Below are 20,860 nucleotides of genomic sequence, written 5' to 3'. Positions count from 1 at the left end.
GAGCCATATCTCCGTGAAGCAGAGCACACAGCAGATTCTTACTTCCCTCTGAGAGGGAATCCATCACGTGGTTGTGGTGTTAAACCCTACCTGCCCGATGAAAAGTGGGTGAGTGAGCAGGTGGAATTGCCCGGGTTACTTACCCACCTGGGAACTGCTTGGAAGTTGACCATTCCTGTATTAACCTGCCCAACTTGGACAATCGCTCATAAGCCTGCAGGTTGCCTTCTTAACATGTCCGCGTTGGCCCGATTTAAATCAGGTCCCGGAGTTAAAATGGGAGCTAGAGCTTCTGACAGCGCTGCTGTGGACACTAAATGCCCAGAATGTTGGGTGAGAAAGCACCAGGCTTGGACAGAGCTGTCATGCATAGCAATTTCTTAAAGTCCGCTGTTTGACCCTCTCCACGGGCCAAATATTAGTTATTCAGTCCGTTGACTAAATTAAATTGGACAAGGAGTACAACACAGCAAGGTATCACTGAGGCAGTTGCTCTGACTCATTCCTTCCTGCTGCTCACACGCGATCTCTGCTGTTTTATCGGACAGACACAAAGGTTTCTAATATAGAGGATGAATAAACCAAGCTCCCCTTGCGTGGTTGATTTTATTTGAAGTCTGCCTTTCTACAAATTAACCAGCTTTTGAAATGAGAATGTTTCTTTGCTTTCCTTAATCCTTACAACCGAATGAATATTTCCAATTACACTGGCAGGGGATCGTGGCTTTCGGTCTCAAATAGGGAAAGGAGCTAAATCCAATCAAAGCTAGCAGGGATTTAAATAGAAAATCTAAATATGGAAATCTGAAATAAGAACAGAAAATTGCCCGATAAACATAACTGGTTTGGCAGCATCTGCAGTGGAAGAAACAGAGTTAATGTTTTGAGACTGATCTGACTCTTCTTTGGAACTGGGATTCATCAAAGAGGAAACATTTAATGAGTTTGGGTCAGTCTCTATCTGCAGGATCAAGGTGGAATTAAAGGAAGAAACTGCATTTAGATAGCATCTTTCACATCCTCACAATGTTCCAAAGTGCTTCGCAGACGATCCACCGCTTTGAATGACTCCACACTCAACAAACTACACCAAAACTCTGCTTCCCTTATCCTATTCCAAACCAAGTCATGTTCACCCACTATCCCTGGCCTGGCTGACCTACACTCTCCCCCAGTCTCTCGTCACGCCCACTTTAAAATACTCAAGCTATTGTTCAAATCCCTTCAAGAATTTGCCCATTCTAATATTTGTAACCTGTAATCGCCCCCCCCCCCCACCCCCCACCACCCACCCCCCACTCCCAAGAATGGGTCTTGAACCTGTGATCTATGGACTCAGAGATGACAGAGCTAGCAACAGAGCCAAAAGGACATTGTTTCCTGAAGGAGAAGGGGAGGATTGGAGTGAGAATGGGAGTCACAAGGGCATGCTGACGGACTGGCTACAAGATGGCACCAGACTGGGAGCAGATCCTGACTCCACCCTTTTACTTGGGGAACACAATTTGCCAAAGTGATAAATTTTGGGCATTAATTATTAAAATAAGCTAGACATCAAAGATTTGTATTCCTCATGGGGTCTGGATTTTGACCTGATGGCAATTGTACAACGAATTGTCAGAGGCTGAATGTATGACTGAAGATGCGTGTGGGGACCCTGCAGATGCCCCGGTGTGCGCATCCCCCTGATAATTGCTCTTCCGATTGAACTTCCGATGGGAAATTCCCCTGTTCCCTGGGACTGAGTTGAATAGTTACCGAAGAAATGTTAGCCAGATGAATCCTAGTCTAACTCCTGGGTACCTCCACAACCGACCCTCCCACTCACTCACACTGAACTCGCCCTTGACCCTCCCAGCTTCTCCCCAACTACCCTTTGACTACTCCGGTCCAACCTTACCCAACCTCCTCACCTGACCACCTAGCTACAGCTGACCAGACCTGACAAACCGCTGACCTGGAGCCATGTGCGTTCGTCCTCCAATTGGGTTTCGAAGACGCGGCAAGAAATGTGGAGCAGCAGCCAGGTGTGGAAAGGTTTGAGAGAAGCGGTATTCTGGCGATGATTGCTGCTTCACGGAAGACCCCGGCGGTGGAAGTAGCAGCCATTTCTTAACGCAGCATCTCTGAATATTGGCAGGATTGGAATATTTGACATTGTCTCAGAATGGCTGGCATCATCCTCTGTCGATGTAAGGTCTATACTGTCCCCTTTACCATCTTCCAGCTATGGAAGTGAATATTATTATTTTTTTATAAATTTAGAGTACCCAATTAATTGTTCCCAATTAAGGGGCAATTTAGCGTGGTCAATCCATCTAGCCTGCACATCTTTGGGTTGTGGGGGCGAAACCCTCGCAAACACGGGGAGAATGTGAAAACCCCACACGGACAGTGACTCAGAACCGGGATTGAACCTGGCACCTCGGCGCCGTGAGGCAGCAGGGCTAACCCACTGAGCCACTGTGCTGCCCGGAAGTGAATATTATTAATAAGATTTCCGTTATTGTTGATGTGTTCTGGCCCTTAACTTCTAACTTCTGGGTAGCTGTTGCACAAACCCACACCGACCCTCATCCCCCTACACACAGCACACAGTCCCACAGGGGACTCTCCCCTCGACAGAACCCCACACCCCCCTCCCCCAATGGGGACCCACCACTGGATTCACCTGCCCCTACAGGGACCCTTTTCACCCCACCCCATGTTGTCCGACTCTCATAACCCCCCCCCCCCCCACCTCACCCATCCTAAGCCCGACCCATTCCCCCTGCCCTTGACCCAACACCCTGCCCTCAGTCTTGACTCGGCCCAGTCTCCCTCCACCTGAACTAACCACTCCCATGCCTGATCCATTCCATCTCCCTCTGAGGCCTGACCCGAGCTCCCAAATCCAACCTCTTCACCGAGGCCTGATGCCTCCTCCCCCTGAGGCCTGTGCCAACCCAACACCCTCCTCCCCCCACATGATCATCCCCTCCCAAGGATGGATGTAAAAAAAACCTCCAAGACCTTAACTCAGCTCCCATCCACCATCTCCCAACCCCGGTCATTCCCAAGTCTTGACCTGTACCCCCCCCCCCCCCCCAAAGCCATGCTGCTCCAAAGGCTGGCCTTGACACCCCCAAAGCCCAACCGCAACCCCCCAAGGCCCAATCCTGAACCACCCCTGAAGGCCCAGCCCTAATTTCCACCCCCCCTACTCCCCATGAAGGCCTGACCCAGGCCAAACCTAGACCCCTCCAAGGGTTGCAAGGCCCCAATCTCCAGATGGTACGAGGTTTTAGTTCTATAGTGACTCTCTACCTTCAACTCATTCTCTGAGTAGTTTTAGACAATGAATGACAGGCTGCTTCCCATCATGCTCTAGCCTGATTCAGCCCTCGGTGAATATCTAAGGAGCATGGTGGAGTGGCTCAGGAGTGGGAATGCTGGCCACCATTTTATTTGCACTCTTGTGGCCCTGGTACAATTAGTCCGAATGTATCGCCACCTCTGCTCTGACTGTGGATGGCTAATTCCACACAGAACAAGGTGTCAGAACCTTGAAATAAGAGCGTGGCCATTCAGGGGCAATGTCAGGACATATTTCTTGTGACAAAGGCTCGTGGAAATCAGAAACTCTTTCCTTCCAAGAACTGTCGAAATCGTGGCAATTGAAAATTTCAAAGCTGAGACTGAAGTATTTTTGTTAAAGAGCAGTTTTAAAAGTTGTGGATCAAAGATTGATATTTGGATTGAAGATACAGGTCAGCGATGATCTAATTGTATGACAGAACAACTTGGTCTGGATGGCCTCTGGTTCCTATTGGCTGGATTTTACAGGGCTCAGTATTACCTTGACCAAAAAGTCAGTTGTCATCCTGCCCACCTAAATCCCGGCCGTCCTGCAGCCATGTCTCACCTTTCCAGGATTTCTGTCCCCATAGGGGAGGAAGCGCTGCCCGAGAGGGTAAGTCGGCTAATTTGATTGGCCAGCGGCTCTGTAGTCCCAGTAGCGCTACGATCCAATGGTGGCAACTTCAGGGACTACAAACAGTCCCTGACGAGAGGTGATGGAGCCTGGACCGCATGGTAAGTCCAGAGTTATGGATTGGCCTGGCTGGCAGACTCCAGTGAGGAGTTGGGGGAAAGGGAACTGGGTTTGGGAGGCTGTGTGGGGAAGGTTAAAGGAGGGTGGGTATGCTCTTGGGGGCTGGGGTGCTTCCAATGGTGATCCCCCAAAGGAGGTATGCCCCCTTCTTATCTACCAGGAGCCCAAGTTGTGATTTCTGCCAAGCTACCCGCCTGGCTTCCATCTACCTCTGTCACGGGCAAACTAGTGGCGCAGACAGAATGAAGCCCTTAAGTGGCTACTTATGTGCCTCACTAGGCCTAAGGACGGACGGGCTTCTTCGCACCTTCTCATCCCAGTGTAATATGAGAGATAGGTTGTGGGTGGGCGCAAAGTGATGGAAAGGCACCACTCTGTTTTCCGACCACCTTCAGGAAGCTGTAAAGTACAGGTCAATATTGCAACAATTCAGTCTCAATTTGAATACTATGCAGCATACCAGGCAAATTTCCATGGCCACAATCGCTTCTGGGAGTCCTCGGAGTGGGAGCATGTGGGACCTGCCAGCTCGATCGAGGTCTCCGCTGCCTGGTGGACACTGCAAGGACTTGGGTGCTTTATCACAATCACCTTTTCTTTTAATGTTTTAAGTTTCCTTTGGAATTTGTTTGTGTTTGATGCTGTATCCTTTAAGGTGTTGACTTTTTACTTTGTCCCTTAATTTGTGAATTTATTTTTACTGATTTACCACAAAATTGTATATCAGGTGGGTGAGTTGCTAGGGCTTGCGTTCTGTTCAGTCCTGGATGCTGTACTCTGGGTTGATATGCTTAACTTCCTTACCTACAGCTTAGTAGGTGGGGAAGTACTGAAGCACTGAACATTCACCCCCTCTCATATTCAGAAGCTGATCCAGCTCCCACTCCAAATAAAGTTAACGTATAAAACTCCTCTCGGAAGGAGCGACCACAATATGGTGGAATTTAAAATACAAATGGAGGGCGAGAAGGTAAAATCAAGCACTAGTGTTTTGTACTTAAACAAAGGAGATTACAATGGGATGAGAGAAGAGCTAGCTAAGGTAGACTGGGAGCAAAGACTTTATGGTGAAACAGTTGAGGAACAAGAAGGAAGGACGGTAGAAAGAGGGAAAATCGACAGTGGATATCTCAGGAAATAAGGGAGAGTATCAAATTGAAGGAAAAAGCATACAAAGTGGCAAAGATTAGTGGGAGACTAGAGGACTGGGAAATCTTTAGGTGGCAACAGAAAGCTACTAAAAAAACTATAAAGAAAAGTAAGATAGATTATGAGAGTAAACTTGCTCAGCAAATATAAAAACATAGTGAAAGTGTCTACAAATATATAAAACAAAAAAGAGTGGCTAAGGTAAATATTGGTCCTTTAGAGGATGAGAAGGGAGATTTAATAATGGGAGATGAGGAAATGGCTGAGGAACTGAACAGGTTTTTTGGATCGGTCTTCACAGTGGAAGACACAAATAACACGCCAATGACTGATGGAAATGAAGCGTTGACAGGTGAGGACCTTGAGATGATTGTTATCACTAAGGAGGTAGTGATGGGCACGCTAATTGGGCTAAAGGTAGACAAGTCTCCTGGCCCTGATGGAATGCATCCCAGGGTACTAAAAGAGATGGCTAGGGAAATTGCAAATGCACTAGTGATAATTTACCAAAATTCACTAGACTCTGGGGTGGTCCCGGCGGATTGGAAATTAGCAAACGTGACACCACTGTTTAAAAAAGGAGGTAGGTAGAAAGCAGGTAATTCTAGGCTCGTTAGCTTAACTTCGGTAGTAGGGAAGATGCTGGAATCTATCACCAAGGAAGAAATAGCGAGGCATCTGGATGGAAATTGTCCCATTGGGCAGACGCCGCATGGGTTCATGCCTAACTAATTTAGTGGAATTCTTTGAGCACATTTCCAGTGCGTTAGATAACGGGGAGCCAATGGATGTGGTATATCTGGATTTCCAGAAAGCTTTTGACAAGGTGCCACACAAAAGGTTGCTGCATAAGATAAAGATGCACGGCATTAAGGATAAAGTAGTAGCATGGATAGAGGATTGGTTAATTAATAGAAAGCAAAGAGTTGGGATTAATGGGTGTTTCTCTGGTTGGCAATCAGTAGTGAGTCGTGTCCCTCAGGGATCAGTGTTGGGCCCACAATTGTTCACAATTTACATAGATGATTTGGAGTTGGGGACCAAGTGCAATGTGTCCAAGTTTGCAGACGACACTAAGATGAGTGGCAAAGCAAAAAGTGCAGAGGATACGGAAGTCTGCAGAGGGATTTGGATAGGTTAAGTGAATGGGCTAGGGTCTGGCAGATGGCATACAATGTTGACAAATGTGAGGTTATCCATTTTGGTATGAATAACAGCAAAAGGGATTATTATTTAAATGATAAAATATTAAAACATGCTGCTGTGCAGAGAGACCTGGGTATGCTAGTGTTTGAGTCACAAAAAGATGGTTTACAGGTGCAACAGGTGATTAAGAAGGCAAATGGAGTTTTCTCTTCATTGCTAGAGGGATGGAGTTTAAGACTAGAGAGGTTATGCTGCAATTGTGTAAGGTATTAGTAAGGCTACACCTGGAGTATTGTGTTTAGTTTTGGTCTCCTTACCTGAGAAAGGACGTACTGGCGCTGGAGGGTGTGCAGAGGAGATTCACTAGGTTAATCCCAGAGCTGAAGGGGTTGGATTACGAAGAGAGGTTGAGTAGACTGGGACTGTACTCGTTGGAATTTAGAAGGATGCAGGGGGATTTTATAGAAACGTATAAAATTATGAAGGGGATAGGATAGATGCGGGCAGGTTGTTTCCACTGGCGGGTGAAAGCAGAACTAGGGGGCATAGCCTCAAAATAAGGGGAAGTAGATTTAGGACTGAGTTTAGGAGGAACTTCTTCACCCAAAGGGTTGTGAATCTATGGAATTCCTTGCCCAGTGAAGCAGTTGAGGCTCCTTCATTAAATGTTTTTAAGATAACGATAGAACGTTTTTTGAAGAATAAAGGGATTAAGGATTATCGTGTTCAGGCCAGAAAGTGGAGCTGAGACCACAAAAGATCAGCCATGATCTCATTGAATGGTGGAGCAGGCTCGAGGGGCATATGGCCTACTCCTGCTCTTAGTTCTTATGTTCTTATATTCTCACTCTGAATAAAGTTAACGCATATAATAACAGAATAGTTGAAGCAGAATATATAAGACCACAAGACCATAAGACATAGGAGCGGAAGTAAGTCCATTCGGCCCATTGAGTCCACTCCACCATTCAATCATGGCTGATTTCAACTCCATTTACCCGCTCTCTCTCCATAGCCCTTAATTCCTCGAGAAATCAAGAATTTATCAACTTCTGTCTTAAAGACACTCAACGTCCCGGCCTCCAGCACCCTCTGTGGCAATGAATTCCACATACCCACCACTCTCTGGCTGAAGAAATTTCTCCTCATCTCTGTGCTAAAGTGACTCCCTTTTATTCTAAGGCTGTGCCCCCGGGTCCTAGTCTCCCCTGCTAATGGAAACAACTTCCCTACGTCCACCCAATCTAAGCCATTCATTATCTTCTAAGTTTCTATTAGATCTCCCCTCAACCTCCTAAACTCCAATGAATATAATCCCAGGATCCTCAGACATTCATCATATGTTAGGCCTACCATTCTTGGGATCATCCGTGTGAATCTCCGCTGGACCCGCTCCAGTGCCAGTATGTCCTTCCTGAGCTGTGGGGCCCAAAATTGCTCTCAGTATTCTAAATGAGGCCTAACTAATGCTTTATAAAGCTTCAGAAGTACATCCCTGCTTTTATATTCCAAGCCTCTTGAGATAAATGACAACATTGCATTTGCTTTCTTAATTACGGACTCAACCTGCAAGTTTACCTTTAGAGAATCCTGGACTAGGACTCCCAAGTCTCTTTGCACTTCAGCATTATGAATTTTGTCACCGTTTAGAAAATAGTCCATGCCTCTTCTTTTTTCCAAAGTGCAAGACCTCGCACTTGCCCACGTTGAATTTCATCAGCCATTTCTTGGACCACTCTCCTAAACTGTCTAAATCTTTCTGCAGCCTCCCCACCTCCTCCATACTACCTGCCCCTCCACCAATCTTTGTATCATCGGCAAACTTAGCCAGAATGCCCCCAGTCCCGTCATCTAGATCGTTGATATATAAAGAGAACAGCTGTGGCCCCAACACTGAATCCTGCGGGACACCACTCGTCACCGGTTGCCATTCCGAAAAAGAACCTTTTATCCCAACTCTCAGCCTTCTGCCTGACAGCCAATCATCAATCCATGTTAGTACCTTGCCTCGGGCCATGGGCCCTTATTTTACTCAGCAGTCTCCTGTGAGGCACCTTATCAAAGGCCTTTTGGAAGTCAAGATAGATAACATCCATTGGCTCTCCTTGGTCTAACCTATTTGTTATCTCTTCAAAGAACTCTAACAGGTTTGTCAGGCATGACCTCCCTTTACTAAATCCACGCTGACTTGTCCTAATCCGACCCTGCACTTCCAAGAATTTAGAAATCTCATCCTTAACAATGGATTCTAGAATCTTGCCAACAACCGAGGTTAGGCTAATTGGCCGGTAATTTTCCATCTTTTTCCTTGTTCCCTTCTTGAACAGGGGGGGTTACAACAGCGATTTTCCAATCCTCTGGGATTTTCCCTAACTCCAGTGACTTTTGAAAGATCATAACTAACGCCTCCACTATTTCTTCAGCTATCTCCTTTAGAACTCTAGGATGTAGCCTATCTGGGCCCGGAGATTTATCAATTTTTAGACCTCTTAGTTTCTCTAGCACTTTCTCCTTTGTGATGGCTACCATATTCAACTCTGCCCCCTGACTCTTCTGAATTGTTGGGATATTACTCATGTCTTCAACTGTGAAGACTGACGCAAAGTACTTATTTAGTTCCTGTAGCGCACAAAGACTCACGAGAGACGAATAGAGATGAAGTCGATGAGGCTTTATTAAGCGTGACTTGTTCCCCGCAGTTCAGCAACAGACTGGCCTGCAGGGGAGAACTCCTGGTTCTTATTCTCCGCCTTCAGGGCGGAGCTAGAGATCAACAGCCAACCAGGACCCGGGATCTGTCAGCCAATGACATCACGGCTTCACAGTCCCACATGACCCCTAATGCATACTACCACATTCACCCCTTGTTAAAAATGAACCCGGCGGGGTGGTGCTTCGCATGGTGGTAGGGGTTTACAAGGCTGGTCCTGGGAGGAAAAAAAACTTTTGCATGTCATCACAGTGCCCTACACTGGGCTATGTACAGGGTTTTTTGTTTTGAACTATTTACAGTATTCGTAAGAGGGAAAAGGGAAAAAAAATTCTCGTTAAAGTCCACAACATTCTAGTGTTACACCGATGCCACGAGTCGGTCGGGCGGTCTGGTCGTCCTTGTCGATCGCCTCAGCCCCGGTGGTGGTGGTACTTGTTCCAGTGTTGTCGTCTCTGGGAGCTTTACGGTTTCTGTTTCAGCTTCACTTCTGGTCGGACCTGGGAGGAGGACCGATCCTCCCGGGAAGGGGGCGGTCGCGGGGTGCGCCGGTGGCAGGGAGGGGGTGATTGGTGTCGAGGCGGTGTGCGTGTTGCCGGCGGGCGCCAGATCTCGCAGGGAGACCGTGTCCTGTCGGCCGTCGGGGTACTCCACGTAGGCGTACTGCGGGTTCGCGTGGAGGAGGTGAACCCTCTCGACCAACGGGTCCGACTTGTGCGCCCGCACATGTTTCCGGAGCAAGATGGGTCCTGGGGCCGCCAGCCAGGTCGGCAGCGACGTTCCAGAGGAGGACTTCCTGGGGAAGACAAGGAGGCGCTCATGAGGCGTTTGGTTAGTGGTGGTACACAGTAGCGACCGGATGGAGTGGAGGGCGTCCGGGAGGACCTCCTGCCACCGTGAAACTGGGAGATCCATGGACCGTAGGGCCAGTAGGACGGTCTTCCAGACCGTGCCGTTCTCCCTCTCTACTTGCCCGTTCCTCCGGGGGTTGTAGCTGGTCGTCCTGCTCGAGGCTATACCCTTGCTGAGCAGGAACTGGCGCAGCTCGTCACTCATGAAGGAGGACCCCCTGTCGCTATGGACGTATGCGGGGCAACCGAACAGTGTGAATATGGTGTTAAGGGCTTTAATGACTGTGGCCACTGTCATGTCAGGGCAGGGGATGGCGAAGGGGAAACGGGAGTACTCGTCCACCACGTTCAGGAAGTATGTGTTACGGTCGGTGGAGGGGAGGTGCCCTTTGAAATCCAGACTGAGGCGTTCAAAGGGACGGGAAGCCTTGATCAGGTGCGCACTATCCGGCCTGAAAAATTGCGGTTTGCACTCTGCGCAGATGTGGCAGTTCCTTGTGACTGTACGGACCTCCTCCACAGAGTAGGGGAGGTTGCGGAACTTTATAAAGTGGTAGAACCGAGTGACCCCCGGGTGGCATAGGTCCTCGTGGAGGGTTTGGAGACGGTTAATTTGTGCGTTGGCACATGTGCCGCGGGATAGGGCATCGGTCGGCTCGTTCAGCTTTCCGGGATGGTACAAGATCTCATAGTTGAAGGTAGAGAGCTCGATCCTCCACCTTAAGATCTTGTCATTTTTAATTTTGCCCCGCTGTGCATTATCGAACATGAAAGCTACTGACCGTTGGTCAGTGAGGAGAGTGAATCTCCTGCCGGCCAGGTAATGCCTCCAATGTCGCACAGCTTCCACTATGGCTTGGGCTTCCTTTTCCACTGAGGAGTGGCGGATTTCTGAGGCGTGGAGGGTTCGGGAGAAAAAGGCCACGGGTCTGCCCGCTTGGTTAAGGGTGGCCGCTAGAGCTACATCGGAGGCGTCGCTCTCGACCTGGAAGGGGAGGGACTCGTCGATGGCGCGCATCGTGGCCTTTGCGATATCCGCTTTGATGCGGCTGAAGGCCTGGCAAGCCTCTGTCGACAGAGGGAAGGTCGTGGTCTGTATTAGGGGGCGGGCCTTGTCTGCGTACTGGGGGACCCACTGGGCGTAATATGAAAAGAACCCCAGGCAGCGTTTTAGGGCTTTGGAGCAGTGAGGGAGGGGAAATTCCATGAGGGGGCGCATACGTTCGGGGTCGGGGCCTATTATCCCATTGCGCACTACATATCCCAAGATGGCTAGCCGGTTTGTGTTAAAAACGCACTTGTCCTCGTTGTATGTGAGGTTCAAGGCTTTAGCGGTCTGGAGGAATTTTTGGAGGTTGGCGTCGTGGTCCTGCTAATCGTGGCCGCAGAGGGTTACGTTGTCGAGATACGGGAACGTGGCCTGCAACCCGTGTTGATCAACCATTCGGTCCATCTCTCGTTGGAAGACCGAGACCCCGTTTGTGACGCCAAATGGGACCCTTAGGAAGTGGTATAATCGCCCGTCTGCCTCGAAGGCTGTGTACTTGCGGTCACTTGGGCGGATGGGGAGCTGATGGTAGGCGGACTTGAGGTCCACGGTGGAGAAGACCTTATATTGGGCAATCCGATTGACCATGTTGGATATGCGGGGGAGAGGGTACGCATCTAGCTGTGTGTACCTGTTGATGGTCTGGCTATAGTCTATGACCATCCTTTGCTTCTCCCCTGTCTTTACTACTACCACCTGTGCTCTCCAGGGACTATTGCTGGCCTGGATTATGCCTTCCTTCAGTAGCCGCTGGACTTCGGACCGAATGAATGTCCGGTCCTGGGCGCTGTACCGTCTGCTTCTAGTGGCGACGGGTTTGCAATCCGGGGTGAGGTTTGCAAACAAGGATGGGGGTTGAACCTTGAGGGTTGCGAGGCCGCAGATAGTGAGTGGGGGTATTGGGCCGCCGAATTGGAAAGTTAGGCTCTGCAGATTGCACTGGAAGTCTAATCCCAGTAATGTGGGCGCGCAGAGTTGGGGAAGGACGTAGAGCCTGTAGTTTTTAAACTCCCTCCCTTGCACCGTTAGGGTCACTATGCAGAAGCCTTTGATCTGTACGGAGTGGGATCCTGCAGCTAGGGAAATCTTTTGCGCACTGGGACAGATGGTCAAAAAACAGCGTCTTACCATGTCGGGGTGGATGAAGCTTTCTGTGCTCCCGGAGTCAACCAGGCATGGTGTCTCGTGCCCGTTGATCAGCACCGTTGTTGTCGTCGTCTGGAGCGTCCGGGGCCGTGCTTGGTCCAGCGTCATTGAGGCCAGACGTGGTCGTAGTGCTTCAGCGTCTTCCTCGAACTCCGTGGAGCCGTCGATGCTGGGGTCCATTGTTGTTGTCCAAGATGGCGGCGGGGGTGAACAAAATGGCCGCCCCCATGCATCGCACATGGCTGGGGGGTCACAAGATGGCGGCGGGGGTGGACAAAATGGCCGCCCCCATGCGCCACACAGGGCTGGGGGGTACCAAGATGGCGGCGCCCCTCCTCCCCTCGTGGTGGCCGGGACCCAAAATGGCGGCGCCTGCGGGTCGCACATGGGGCGCTGGGGGGGGTTGGGGAGCGTTTGAAAGGCGCAGGACTCCTTCTTCTCCGGGGACAGCGGTGGCCGGGACCCAAAATGGCTGCGCCTGCGGGTCGCACATGGGGCGCTGGGGGGGTTGGGGAGCGTTTGAAACGCGCAGGACTCCTTCTTCTCCGGGGACAGCGGTGGCCGGGACCCAAAATGGCTGCGCCTGCGGGTCGCACATGGGGCGCTGGGGGGGTTGGGGAGCGTTTGAAACGCGCAGGACTCCTTCTTCTCCGGGGACAGCGGCGGCCCCCCGGGACCGGCACACAGCCGCGAAATGGCCCTTTTTCCCGCAGCTCTTGCAAATCGCTGCGCGGGCCGGGCAGCGCTGCCGGGGGTGTTTCACCTGGCCGCAGAAATAGCAGCGGGCCCCCCCGGGACGACTTGGCGTCTGAACCGCGCAAGCCTGTGGGAAGGGGGGGGGGTTGTCGCGACGGGGGTCCACGGAGCCCAAGGGGCTGCCGCGCGGTCGGGGCCGTAGGAGCGGGCGTTTCGCGCGGCCACATCTAGGGAGGCTGCAAGGGCCTGTGCCTCTGAGAGTCCTAGCGACTCTTTTTCTAAAAGTCTTTGGCGGATTTGGGGAGAGTTCATACCTGCCACAAACGCAACGCGAATTAACATGTCCGTGTGTTCAATCGCGTTTACCGGCGGGCAGCTGCAGGCCCGTCCCAAAATTAGCAGCGCGGCGTAGAATTCGTCTAGCGATTCTCCGGGACTTTGCCGTCTCATTGCGAGTTGGTAGCGTGCGTAGATCTGGTTCACTGGGCGAACATAGATGCTCTTTAGTGCTGCGAACGCCGTCTGGAAATTCTCTGCGTCCTCTATGAGAGGGTAAATTTCCGGGCTTACCCTCGAGTGCAGGACCTGTAGTTTCTGGTCTTCTGTGACCCGGCCGGGGGCCGTTCTGAGGTAGGCTTCGAAACAAGTCTGCCCGTGTTTAAAAACTGCTGCTGAGTTCACTGCGTGGGGGCTGATCCTCAGGCATTCCGGGACGATACTGAGCTCCATAGTCCTTTAAGCACGCTTAATAAATTGTAGCGCACAAAGACTCACGAGAGACGAATAGAGATGAAGTCGATGAGGCTTTATTAAGCGTGACTTGTTCCCCGCAGTTCAGCAACAGACTGGCCTGTGGGGGAGAACTCCTGGTTCTTATACTCCGCCTTCAGGGCGGAGCTAGAGATCAACAGCCAACCAGGACCCGGGATCTGTCAGCCAATGACATCACGGCTTCACAGTTCCACATGACCCCTAATGCATACTACCACAGTTCCTCAGCTATTTCCTTGTCTCCCATCACTAGATTACCAGCGTCATTTTGGAGCGGCCCAATGTTTACTTTTGCCTCCCGTTTGTTTTTAATGTATTTAAAGAAACTTTTACTATCATTCCTAATGATAGTAATTTAATATCATTCCTAAACAGGAATAGTGCCAGAGGACTGGAGGACAGCAAATGTGGTCCCTTTGTTCAAAAAGGGGAGCAGAGACAACCCCGGCAACTATAGACCGGTGAGCCTCACGTCTGTAGTGGGTAAAGTCTTGGAGGGGATTATAAGAGACAAGATTTATAATCATCTAGATAGGAATAATATGATCAGGGATAGTCAGCATGGCTTTGTGAAGGGTAGGTCATGCCTCACAAACCTTATTGAGTTCTTTGAGAAGGTGACTGAACAGGTAGATGAGGGTAGAGCAGTTGATGTGGTGTATATGGATTTCAGCAAAGCGTTTGATAAGGTTCCCCACGGTAGGCTATTGCAGAAAATACGGAGGCTGGGGATTGAGGGTGATTTAGAGATGTGGATCAGAAATTGGCTAGCTGAAAGAAGACAGAGGGTGGTGGTTGATGGGAAATGTTCAGAATGGAGTAGTCACAAGTGGAGTACCACAAGGATCTGTTCTGGGGCCGTTGCTGTTTGTCATTTTTATCAATGACCTAGAGGAAGGCGCAGAAGGGTGGGTGAGTAAATTTGCAGACGATACTAAAGTCGGTGGTGTTGTCGATAATGTGGAAGGATGTAGCAGGTTACAGAGGGATATAGATAAGCTGCAGAGCTGGGCTGAGAGGTGGCAAATGGAGTTTAATGTAGAGAAGTGTGAGGTGATTCACTTTGGAAGGAATAACAGGAATGCGGAATATTTGGCTAATGGTAAAGTTCTTGAAAGTGTGGATGAGCAGAGGGATCTAGGTGTCCATGTACATAGATCCCTGAAAGTTGCCACCCTAGTTGATAGGGTTGTGAAGAAGGCCTATGGAGTGTTGGCCTTTATTGGTAGAGGGATTGAGTTCCGGAGTCAGGAGGTCATGTTGCAGCTGTACAGAACTCTGGTACGGCCGCATTTGGAGTATTGCGTACAGTTCTGGTCACCGCATTATAGGAAGGACGTGGAGGCTTTGGAGCGGGTGCAGAGGAGATTTACCAGGATGTTGCCTGGTATGGAGGGAAAATCTTATGAGGAAAGGCTGATGGACTTGAGGTCGTTTTCGTTGGAGAGAAGAAGGTTAAGAGGAGACTTAATAGAGGCATACAAAATGATCAGGGGGTTGGATAGGGTGGACAGTGAGAGCCTTCTCCCGCGGATGGAGATGGCTGGCACGAGGGGACATAACTTTAAACTGAGGGGTAATAGATATAGGACAGAGGTCAGAGGTAGGTTCTTTACGCAAAGAGTAGTGAGGCCGTGGAATGCCCTACCTGCTACAGTAGTGAACTCGCCAACATTGAGGGCATTTAAAAGTTTATTGGATAAACATATGGATGATAATGGCATAGTGTAGGTTAGATGGCTTTTGTTTCGGTGCAACATCGTGGGCCGAAGGGCCTGTACTGCGCTGTATTGTTCTATGTGCTATGTTCTATGTTACTGGCTAGCCTACCTTGATAATTGATCCTCTCTTTCCAGGGGCGAAATTCTCCGGTATCAGCGCGATGTCCGCCGACTGGCGCCCAAAACGGCGCAAATCAGTTGGGCATCGCGCCGCCCCAAAGGTGCGGAATGCTCCGCATCTTTGGGGGCCGAGCCCCAACCTTAAGGCCTGCGGCGGACGAATTTCCGCCCCGCCAGCTGACGAAAAAGGCCTTTGGTGCCCCGCCAGCTGGCGCGGAAATGACATCTCCGGGCGGCGCATGTGCGGGAGTGTTAGCGGCAGCTGACAGCATTCCCGCGCATGCGCAGTGGAGGGAGTCTCTTCAGCCTCCGCCATGGTGGAGACCGTGGCGAAGGCGGAAGGAAAAGAGTGCCCCCAAGGCACAGGCCCGCCCTTGGATCGTTGGGCCCCGATCGAGGGGCCAGGCCACCGTGGGGGCACCCCCCGGGGCCAGATCGCCCCACGCCCCCCCAGGACCCCGGAGCCCGCCCGCGCCGCCTTGTCCCGCTGGTAAGGTAGGTGGTTTAATCTACGCCGGCGGGCAGGCATTTTAGCTGCGGGACTTAGGCCCATTCGGGCCGGAGAATCGCGGGGCGGGGCCCGCCAACCGGCCCGGCGCGATTCCCGCCCCCGCCGAATCTCCGGTGCCGGAGAATTCGGCAACCGGCGGGGGCGGGATTCACGCCAGCCCCCGGCGATTCTCCGACCCGGCGGGGGGGGGGGGGGTCTAAGAATCTCGCCCCTTATTTCTCTCTTTGTTATCCTCTGTTTGTTTTTGTAGCCTTCCCAATCTTCTGACTTCCCACTACTCTTTGCCATATTATAGGCTTTCTCTTTTGCTTTGATGCATTCCCTAACTTCCTTTGTCAGCCATGGCTGCCTAATCCCCCCTCTGATAACCTCTCTTTTCTTTGGGATGAACCTCTGTACTGTGTCCTCAATTACTCCCAGAAACTCCTGCCATTGCTGTTCTACTGTCTTTCCCACTAGGCTCTGCTCCCAGTCGATTTTCGTCAGTTCCTCCCTCATGCCCCTGTAGTTACCTTTATTTAACTGTAACACCTTTACATCTGATTCTACCTTCTTTCTTTCAAATTGGAGATTGAATTCTACCATATTATGATCACTGCCGCCTAAGTTTTCCCTTACTTTAAGATCTTTAATCAAGTCTGGCTCATTACATAACACTAAGTCCAGAATGGCCTGTCCCCTCGTGGGCTCCATCACAAGCTGTTACAAAAAGTCCTCCTGTAAACATTCAATGAATTCCCTTTCCTTGGGTCCACTGGCAGCATTATTTACCCAGTCCACCTGCATATTGAAGTCCCCCATGATCACTGTGACCTTGCTTTTCTGACATGCACTTTCTATTTCGTGGTGCATTTTGTGCCCCTGGTCCTGACCACTGTTAGGAGGCCTGTACATAACTTCCATTATGGTTTTTGTGCCTTTGTGGTTCCTCAACTCTACCCACACAGACTCCACATCATCTGACCCTATGTCGTTTAGTGCTATTGATTTAATTTCATTCCTAATTAACAAGGCAACCCCACCCCCTCTGCCCACCTCTCTGTCTTTTCGATAGGTTGTGAATCCCTGGATGCTTAAATGCCAGTCCTGAACCCCCTGCAACCATGTCTCTGTGATGCCTCACCGCAGATATCTCACCGCAGCACTTTACAATTATAAAGAGTTGACTGTGGCAAATAAAGAACTTGCATTTATATAGCACCTTTATGTGGTATATCTGGATTTCTAGAAAGCATTTGAAAAGGTGCCGCACAAAAGGTTGATAGACAAGGTAAGATCACATGGGATTCAGAGTAATTTATTAGCTTGGATAGAAGACTGGCAAACTGACAGAAGATAGAGAGTCGGGATAAATGTTTTGTTTTCCGGTTGGTAAGATGTAACTAGTGGGGTGCCACAGGGTCAGTCTTCGGGCCCCAACTATTTACAATATATATTAATGACTTGGCATTTTGGCATTTATAGATAAAGGAATGGAGTATAATAGTAGGGAAGTGTTGCTGCAACTGTACAAGGCATTGGTGAGACCGCACCTGGAGTACTGTGTACCCTTATTTGACAAGGCATGTTGTTGCATTAAAGGTAAAATCGCTATAGTCCCAGATGACCATAGGCTGCTTTCCCCTTTGAGGGGGAGAGCTGACTGCTGGTGATTTAATCTGAGGATCACCACACCTCAGGTGAGGTTGAGAAGGTGGAGCTTTCATGAATAACCTCAGCTGGCTACAGGAATTGAATCTGCGCTGCTGGCCTTGCTTTGCATCACAAACCAGCTGTCTGGCCAAGTCAGCTAAGCTGACCTCCTGTTGTATCAGAGGCAGTTCAGAGGAGTTTCACTAGATTGATTCCAGAGATGAGGGGCGACATTCTCCAACCCCCCGCCGGGTCGGAGAATCGCCGGGGGCTGGCGTGAATCCCGCCCCTGCCGGTTGCCGAAGTCTCTGGCACCAGAGATTCGGCGGGGGCGGGAATCGTACCGCGCCGGTTGGCGGGCCCCCCCGCTCGATTCTCCGGCCCGGATGGGCCGAAGTCCCGCCGATAAATTGCCTGTCCCGCCGGCGTAGATGAAATCACCTACCTTACCGGTGGGACAAGACGGCGCGGGCGGGCTCCGGGGTCCTGGGGGGGGTGCGGGGTGATCTGGCCCCGGGGATTGCCCCCACGGTGGCCTGGCCCGCGATCGGGGCCCACCGATCCGCGGGCGGGCCTGTGCCGTGGGGGCACTCTTTCCCTTCCGCCTCCGCCACGGTCTCCACCATGGCGGAGGCGGAAGAGACTCCCTCTACTGCGCATGCGTGGGAAACTATCAGCGGCCGCTGACGCTCCCGCGCATGCGCCGCCCCGAGATGCCATTTCCGCGCCAGCTGGCGGGGCAACAAAGGCCGTTTCCGCCAGCTGGCGGGGCGGAAATCCCTCCGGCGTCGGCCTAGCCTCTCAAAGTTGGGGCTCGGCCCCCAAAGATGCGGAGCATTCCGCACCTTTGGGGCGGCGCGATGCCCGTCTGATTGGCGCATTTTTGGGCGCCAGTCGGCGGACATCGCGCCGTTTCCGGAGAATTCCGCCCCTGGTGTTTGGCTTATGAAGAGCGATTTAGTGGTTTAGGCCTATACTCTGTTGAGTTTAGAAGAATGAGAGGAGATCTAATTGAGGTATACAAGATGATAAACGGTATTGACAAAGTAGATGTAGAACGGATGCTTCCTCCTGTGGGGAAATCTAGAACACAAGGTCATAGTTTTAGGATGAGGGGTAGCAAATTTAAAACAGAGATGAGAAGAAATTACTTCTCTCAAATGGTCATGAATCTGTGGAATTCACTACCTCAGAGTCCGGTGGATGTCGGGACACTGAGTAAATTTAAGGAGATAGATAGATTTTTAGTACCATGGGATCTTTTCCGTTAGCCTTAGTTTAATGTTGTCTCTGAAAGACGGCTCCTTTGGCAGTGCAGCACCCCCACAGTGCTGCATTGGAGTGTCAGCCTGAATAATGCACTCCGATCTCTGGAGTGGGAGGGAGATGTACCCACAACCTTCTGACTCCAAGACGAGAGCGTGTTACCTATTGACATCCATATGATTTATAGAGCTGGAAGGACAAATCAGACAATGGCATCATGGGTTGTTACAAATGAATGTTCTTCAACCTGGCTGACAGAAGGGGAAAGCAATAACAGCACCCGATTGACATTATTGAATATGTAATTCCCAGTGTGTGTTTTCCCAGCTCTCTCATCCCATCCTGCAGCTTAATACAGAGGTTTCACATCACAGAGCTACTGGTTCTACTCATGTTGCTTTGCACCATAGGTCACGACACCAAGTGAATCCCACAGCACATGGGCTGGTGCCAAGCTCCTTCCCTGTGTGTGGGTTGACCTAACGCAATCAGCACTGAGTCGCTGTAGTTCTCAGATGGTGTGTGAGGTTCACGTGTGTCTCATCATAACCATCCCCGTTAACATTTGTTCAATGTAACTTTCAGGCATCAAGCTACTTTGGTGGACTTGGCACGACACGGACCCCAATATTTATGACAGACACTACTGGGTACCTTGGACCTCTTACATCTTCCACATGTCATTCGCTTGTAGCTTTGTGTTCCTTATAAACCTAGGCAGGTAAGTGGACAATAATCGAGCTCTCTCTGGGTAAAACTCAATCAATTCCAATGGAGAGGGACTGCTTAAAACCATGTTGATTTTTTTCCAGTGATTAGATGACTAATGTTTACATTGATGCTAATTTCCCCAACAATTCTATTCATCCCACTTTCCTGCCCTCTTTCTCCCAACAGTCAGAATTGTCTGGCATCGACGCCAGCAGATATTTGGAGGTGGGGCGTAGATTTAAACATCAGGCTCACATCACCCATAGGGTACATTCCCCATCGGTGAATCCATTAAACTGTGGCAGAGGTGTCCAGATGTGAGAGGACAATGATGGACCCCTGCTCCCCACCCCCGCCCGTGGATTTCTCCTCTCGATCCTGTGATGAATTTAGGAATTTCAGAGGTATTTGGTGCAATAAGGGTTAAAAGCCTGGGCTAGAATGTGTTTGACTGCTGCAGTCATGTTTTCAAAATTTGAAAGCCACCAAAGGTTTTGGGAACCAGGGTGCAATTAAACCATCGTAAAAGGCTTGGGCTAATGCACTTTTGTTTGGATTAAGGGGATTCCCTGTGGAGCGAATTAGATTTCAGCTTGGTAAGATGACATCATTGCTGGGTGGAACGAAGGTATCAGGCATTTTGCAGGAAAAGCAGGTCAGATGAGTTTTAGATGAAGCTGTGAACAGAAGTCAAGCAGTTTGCTCTCTGCAGTTTAGTTAAAGATATGCCTGTAGATATACTCGCCTGTAGATATATTAGCAGTCTTTCAAAGCAGTTAAGACTTGTCTGATTAGAGGGTGAGCAGAAATAGCTTCTGAAGAAATATAGCCAGAGTTTCTGCATGGTTCTGACAGGATTCAGAGCTTTTCTTTAAAGCAATGTCACAAGATCTTTCTTTCTCAAAGAACATCTCTGAAATGTTCCTCATTCTTACTGAAAATATGTCATAACTTCGTGTTCCAGAATATTTAAATGAGGCTTGGTGCAATTCTTCTGCCTGAATTTATTTTCTCCTTTCACACTGATTTTCATACTTCGCTTTTGTTGCCATTTGTATTGAAAATTTTTCAATTTTATTTTTTGAGAATTTTTCCTTCCACAGACACTGCTTATTCTGCTCTACGGCAAGGAGAATGTGATTGACATAGAATCTTTGAATTCAGGATAATAAACTCCAGCACCTGCCTTATCGTTCGCTATAGACTTTGGCAACTTTAAGGAACTTTCAGCAAACCACTGATCACTTCTGTAATGGCAATAAAACCAATCAAAATCAGCCCAAACTAAC

General features: G+C 49.9%; 1 protein-coding gene across 1 annotated transcript in view; it reads left to right on the top strand.

Annotated features, from left to right (window-relative positions):
- LOC140409173 (uncharacterized) overlaps positions 1-20,860 on the top strand; it is a 396,946-nt gene that overhangs the window by 205,710 nt on the left and 170,376 nt on the right. The window contains exon 5 of the mRNA XM_072497409.1: positions 19,446-19,581. Coding sequence (XP_072353510.1) covers positions 19,446-19,581 — 136 coding nt within the window. The remainder of the gene's footprint in view (positions 1-19,445; positions 19,582-20,860) is intronic.

The sequence above is a fragment of the Scyliorhinus torazame genome, chromosome 1 (genome assembly GCF_047496885.1).
Source record: "Scyliorhinus torazame isolate Kashiwa2021f chromosome 1, sScyTor2.1, whole genome shotgun sequence".
Taxonomy (NCBI): Eukaryota; Metazoa; Chordata; class Chondrichthyes; order Carcharhiniformes; family Scyliorhinidae; genus Scyliorhinus; species Scyliorhinus torazame.
The sequence above is the reverse complement of the archived record's forward strand: the minus strand, read 5'-3'. Positions and strand labels throughout refer to the sequence as shown.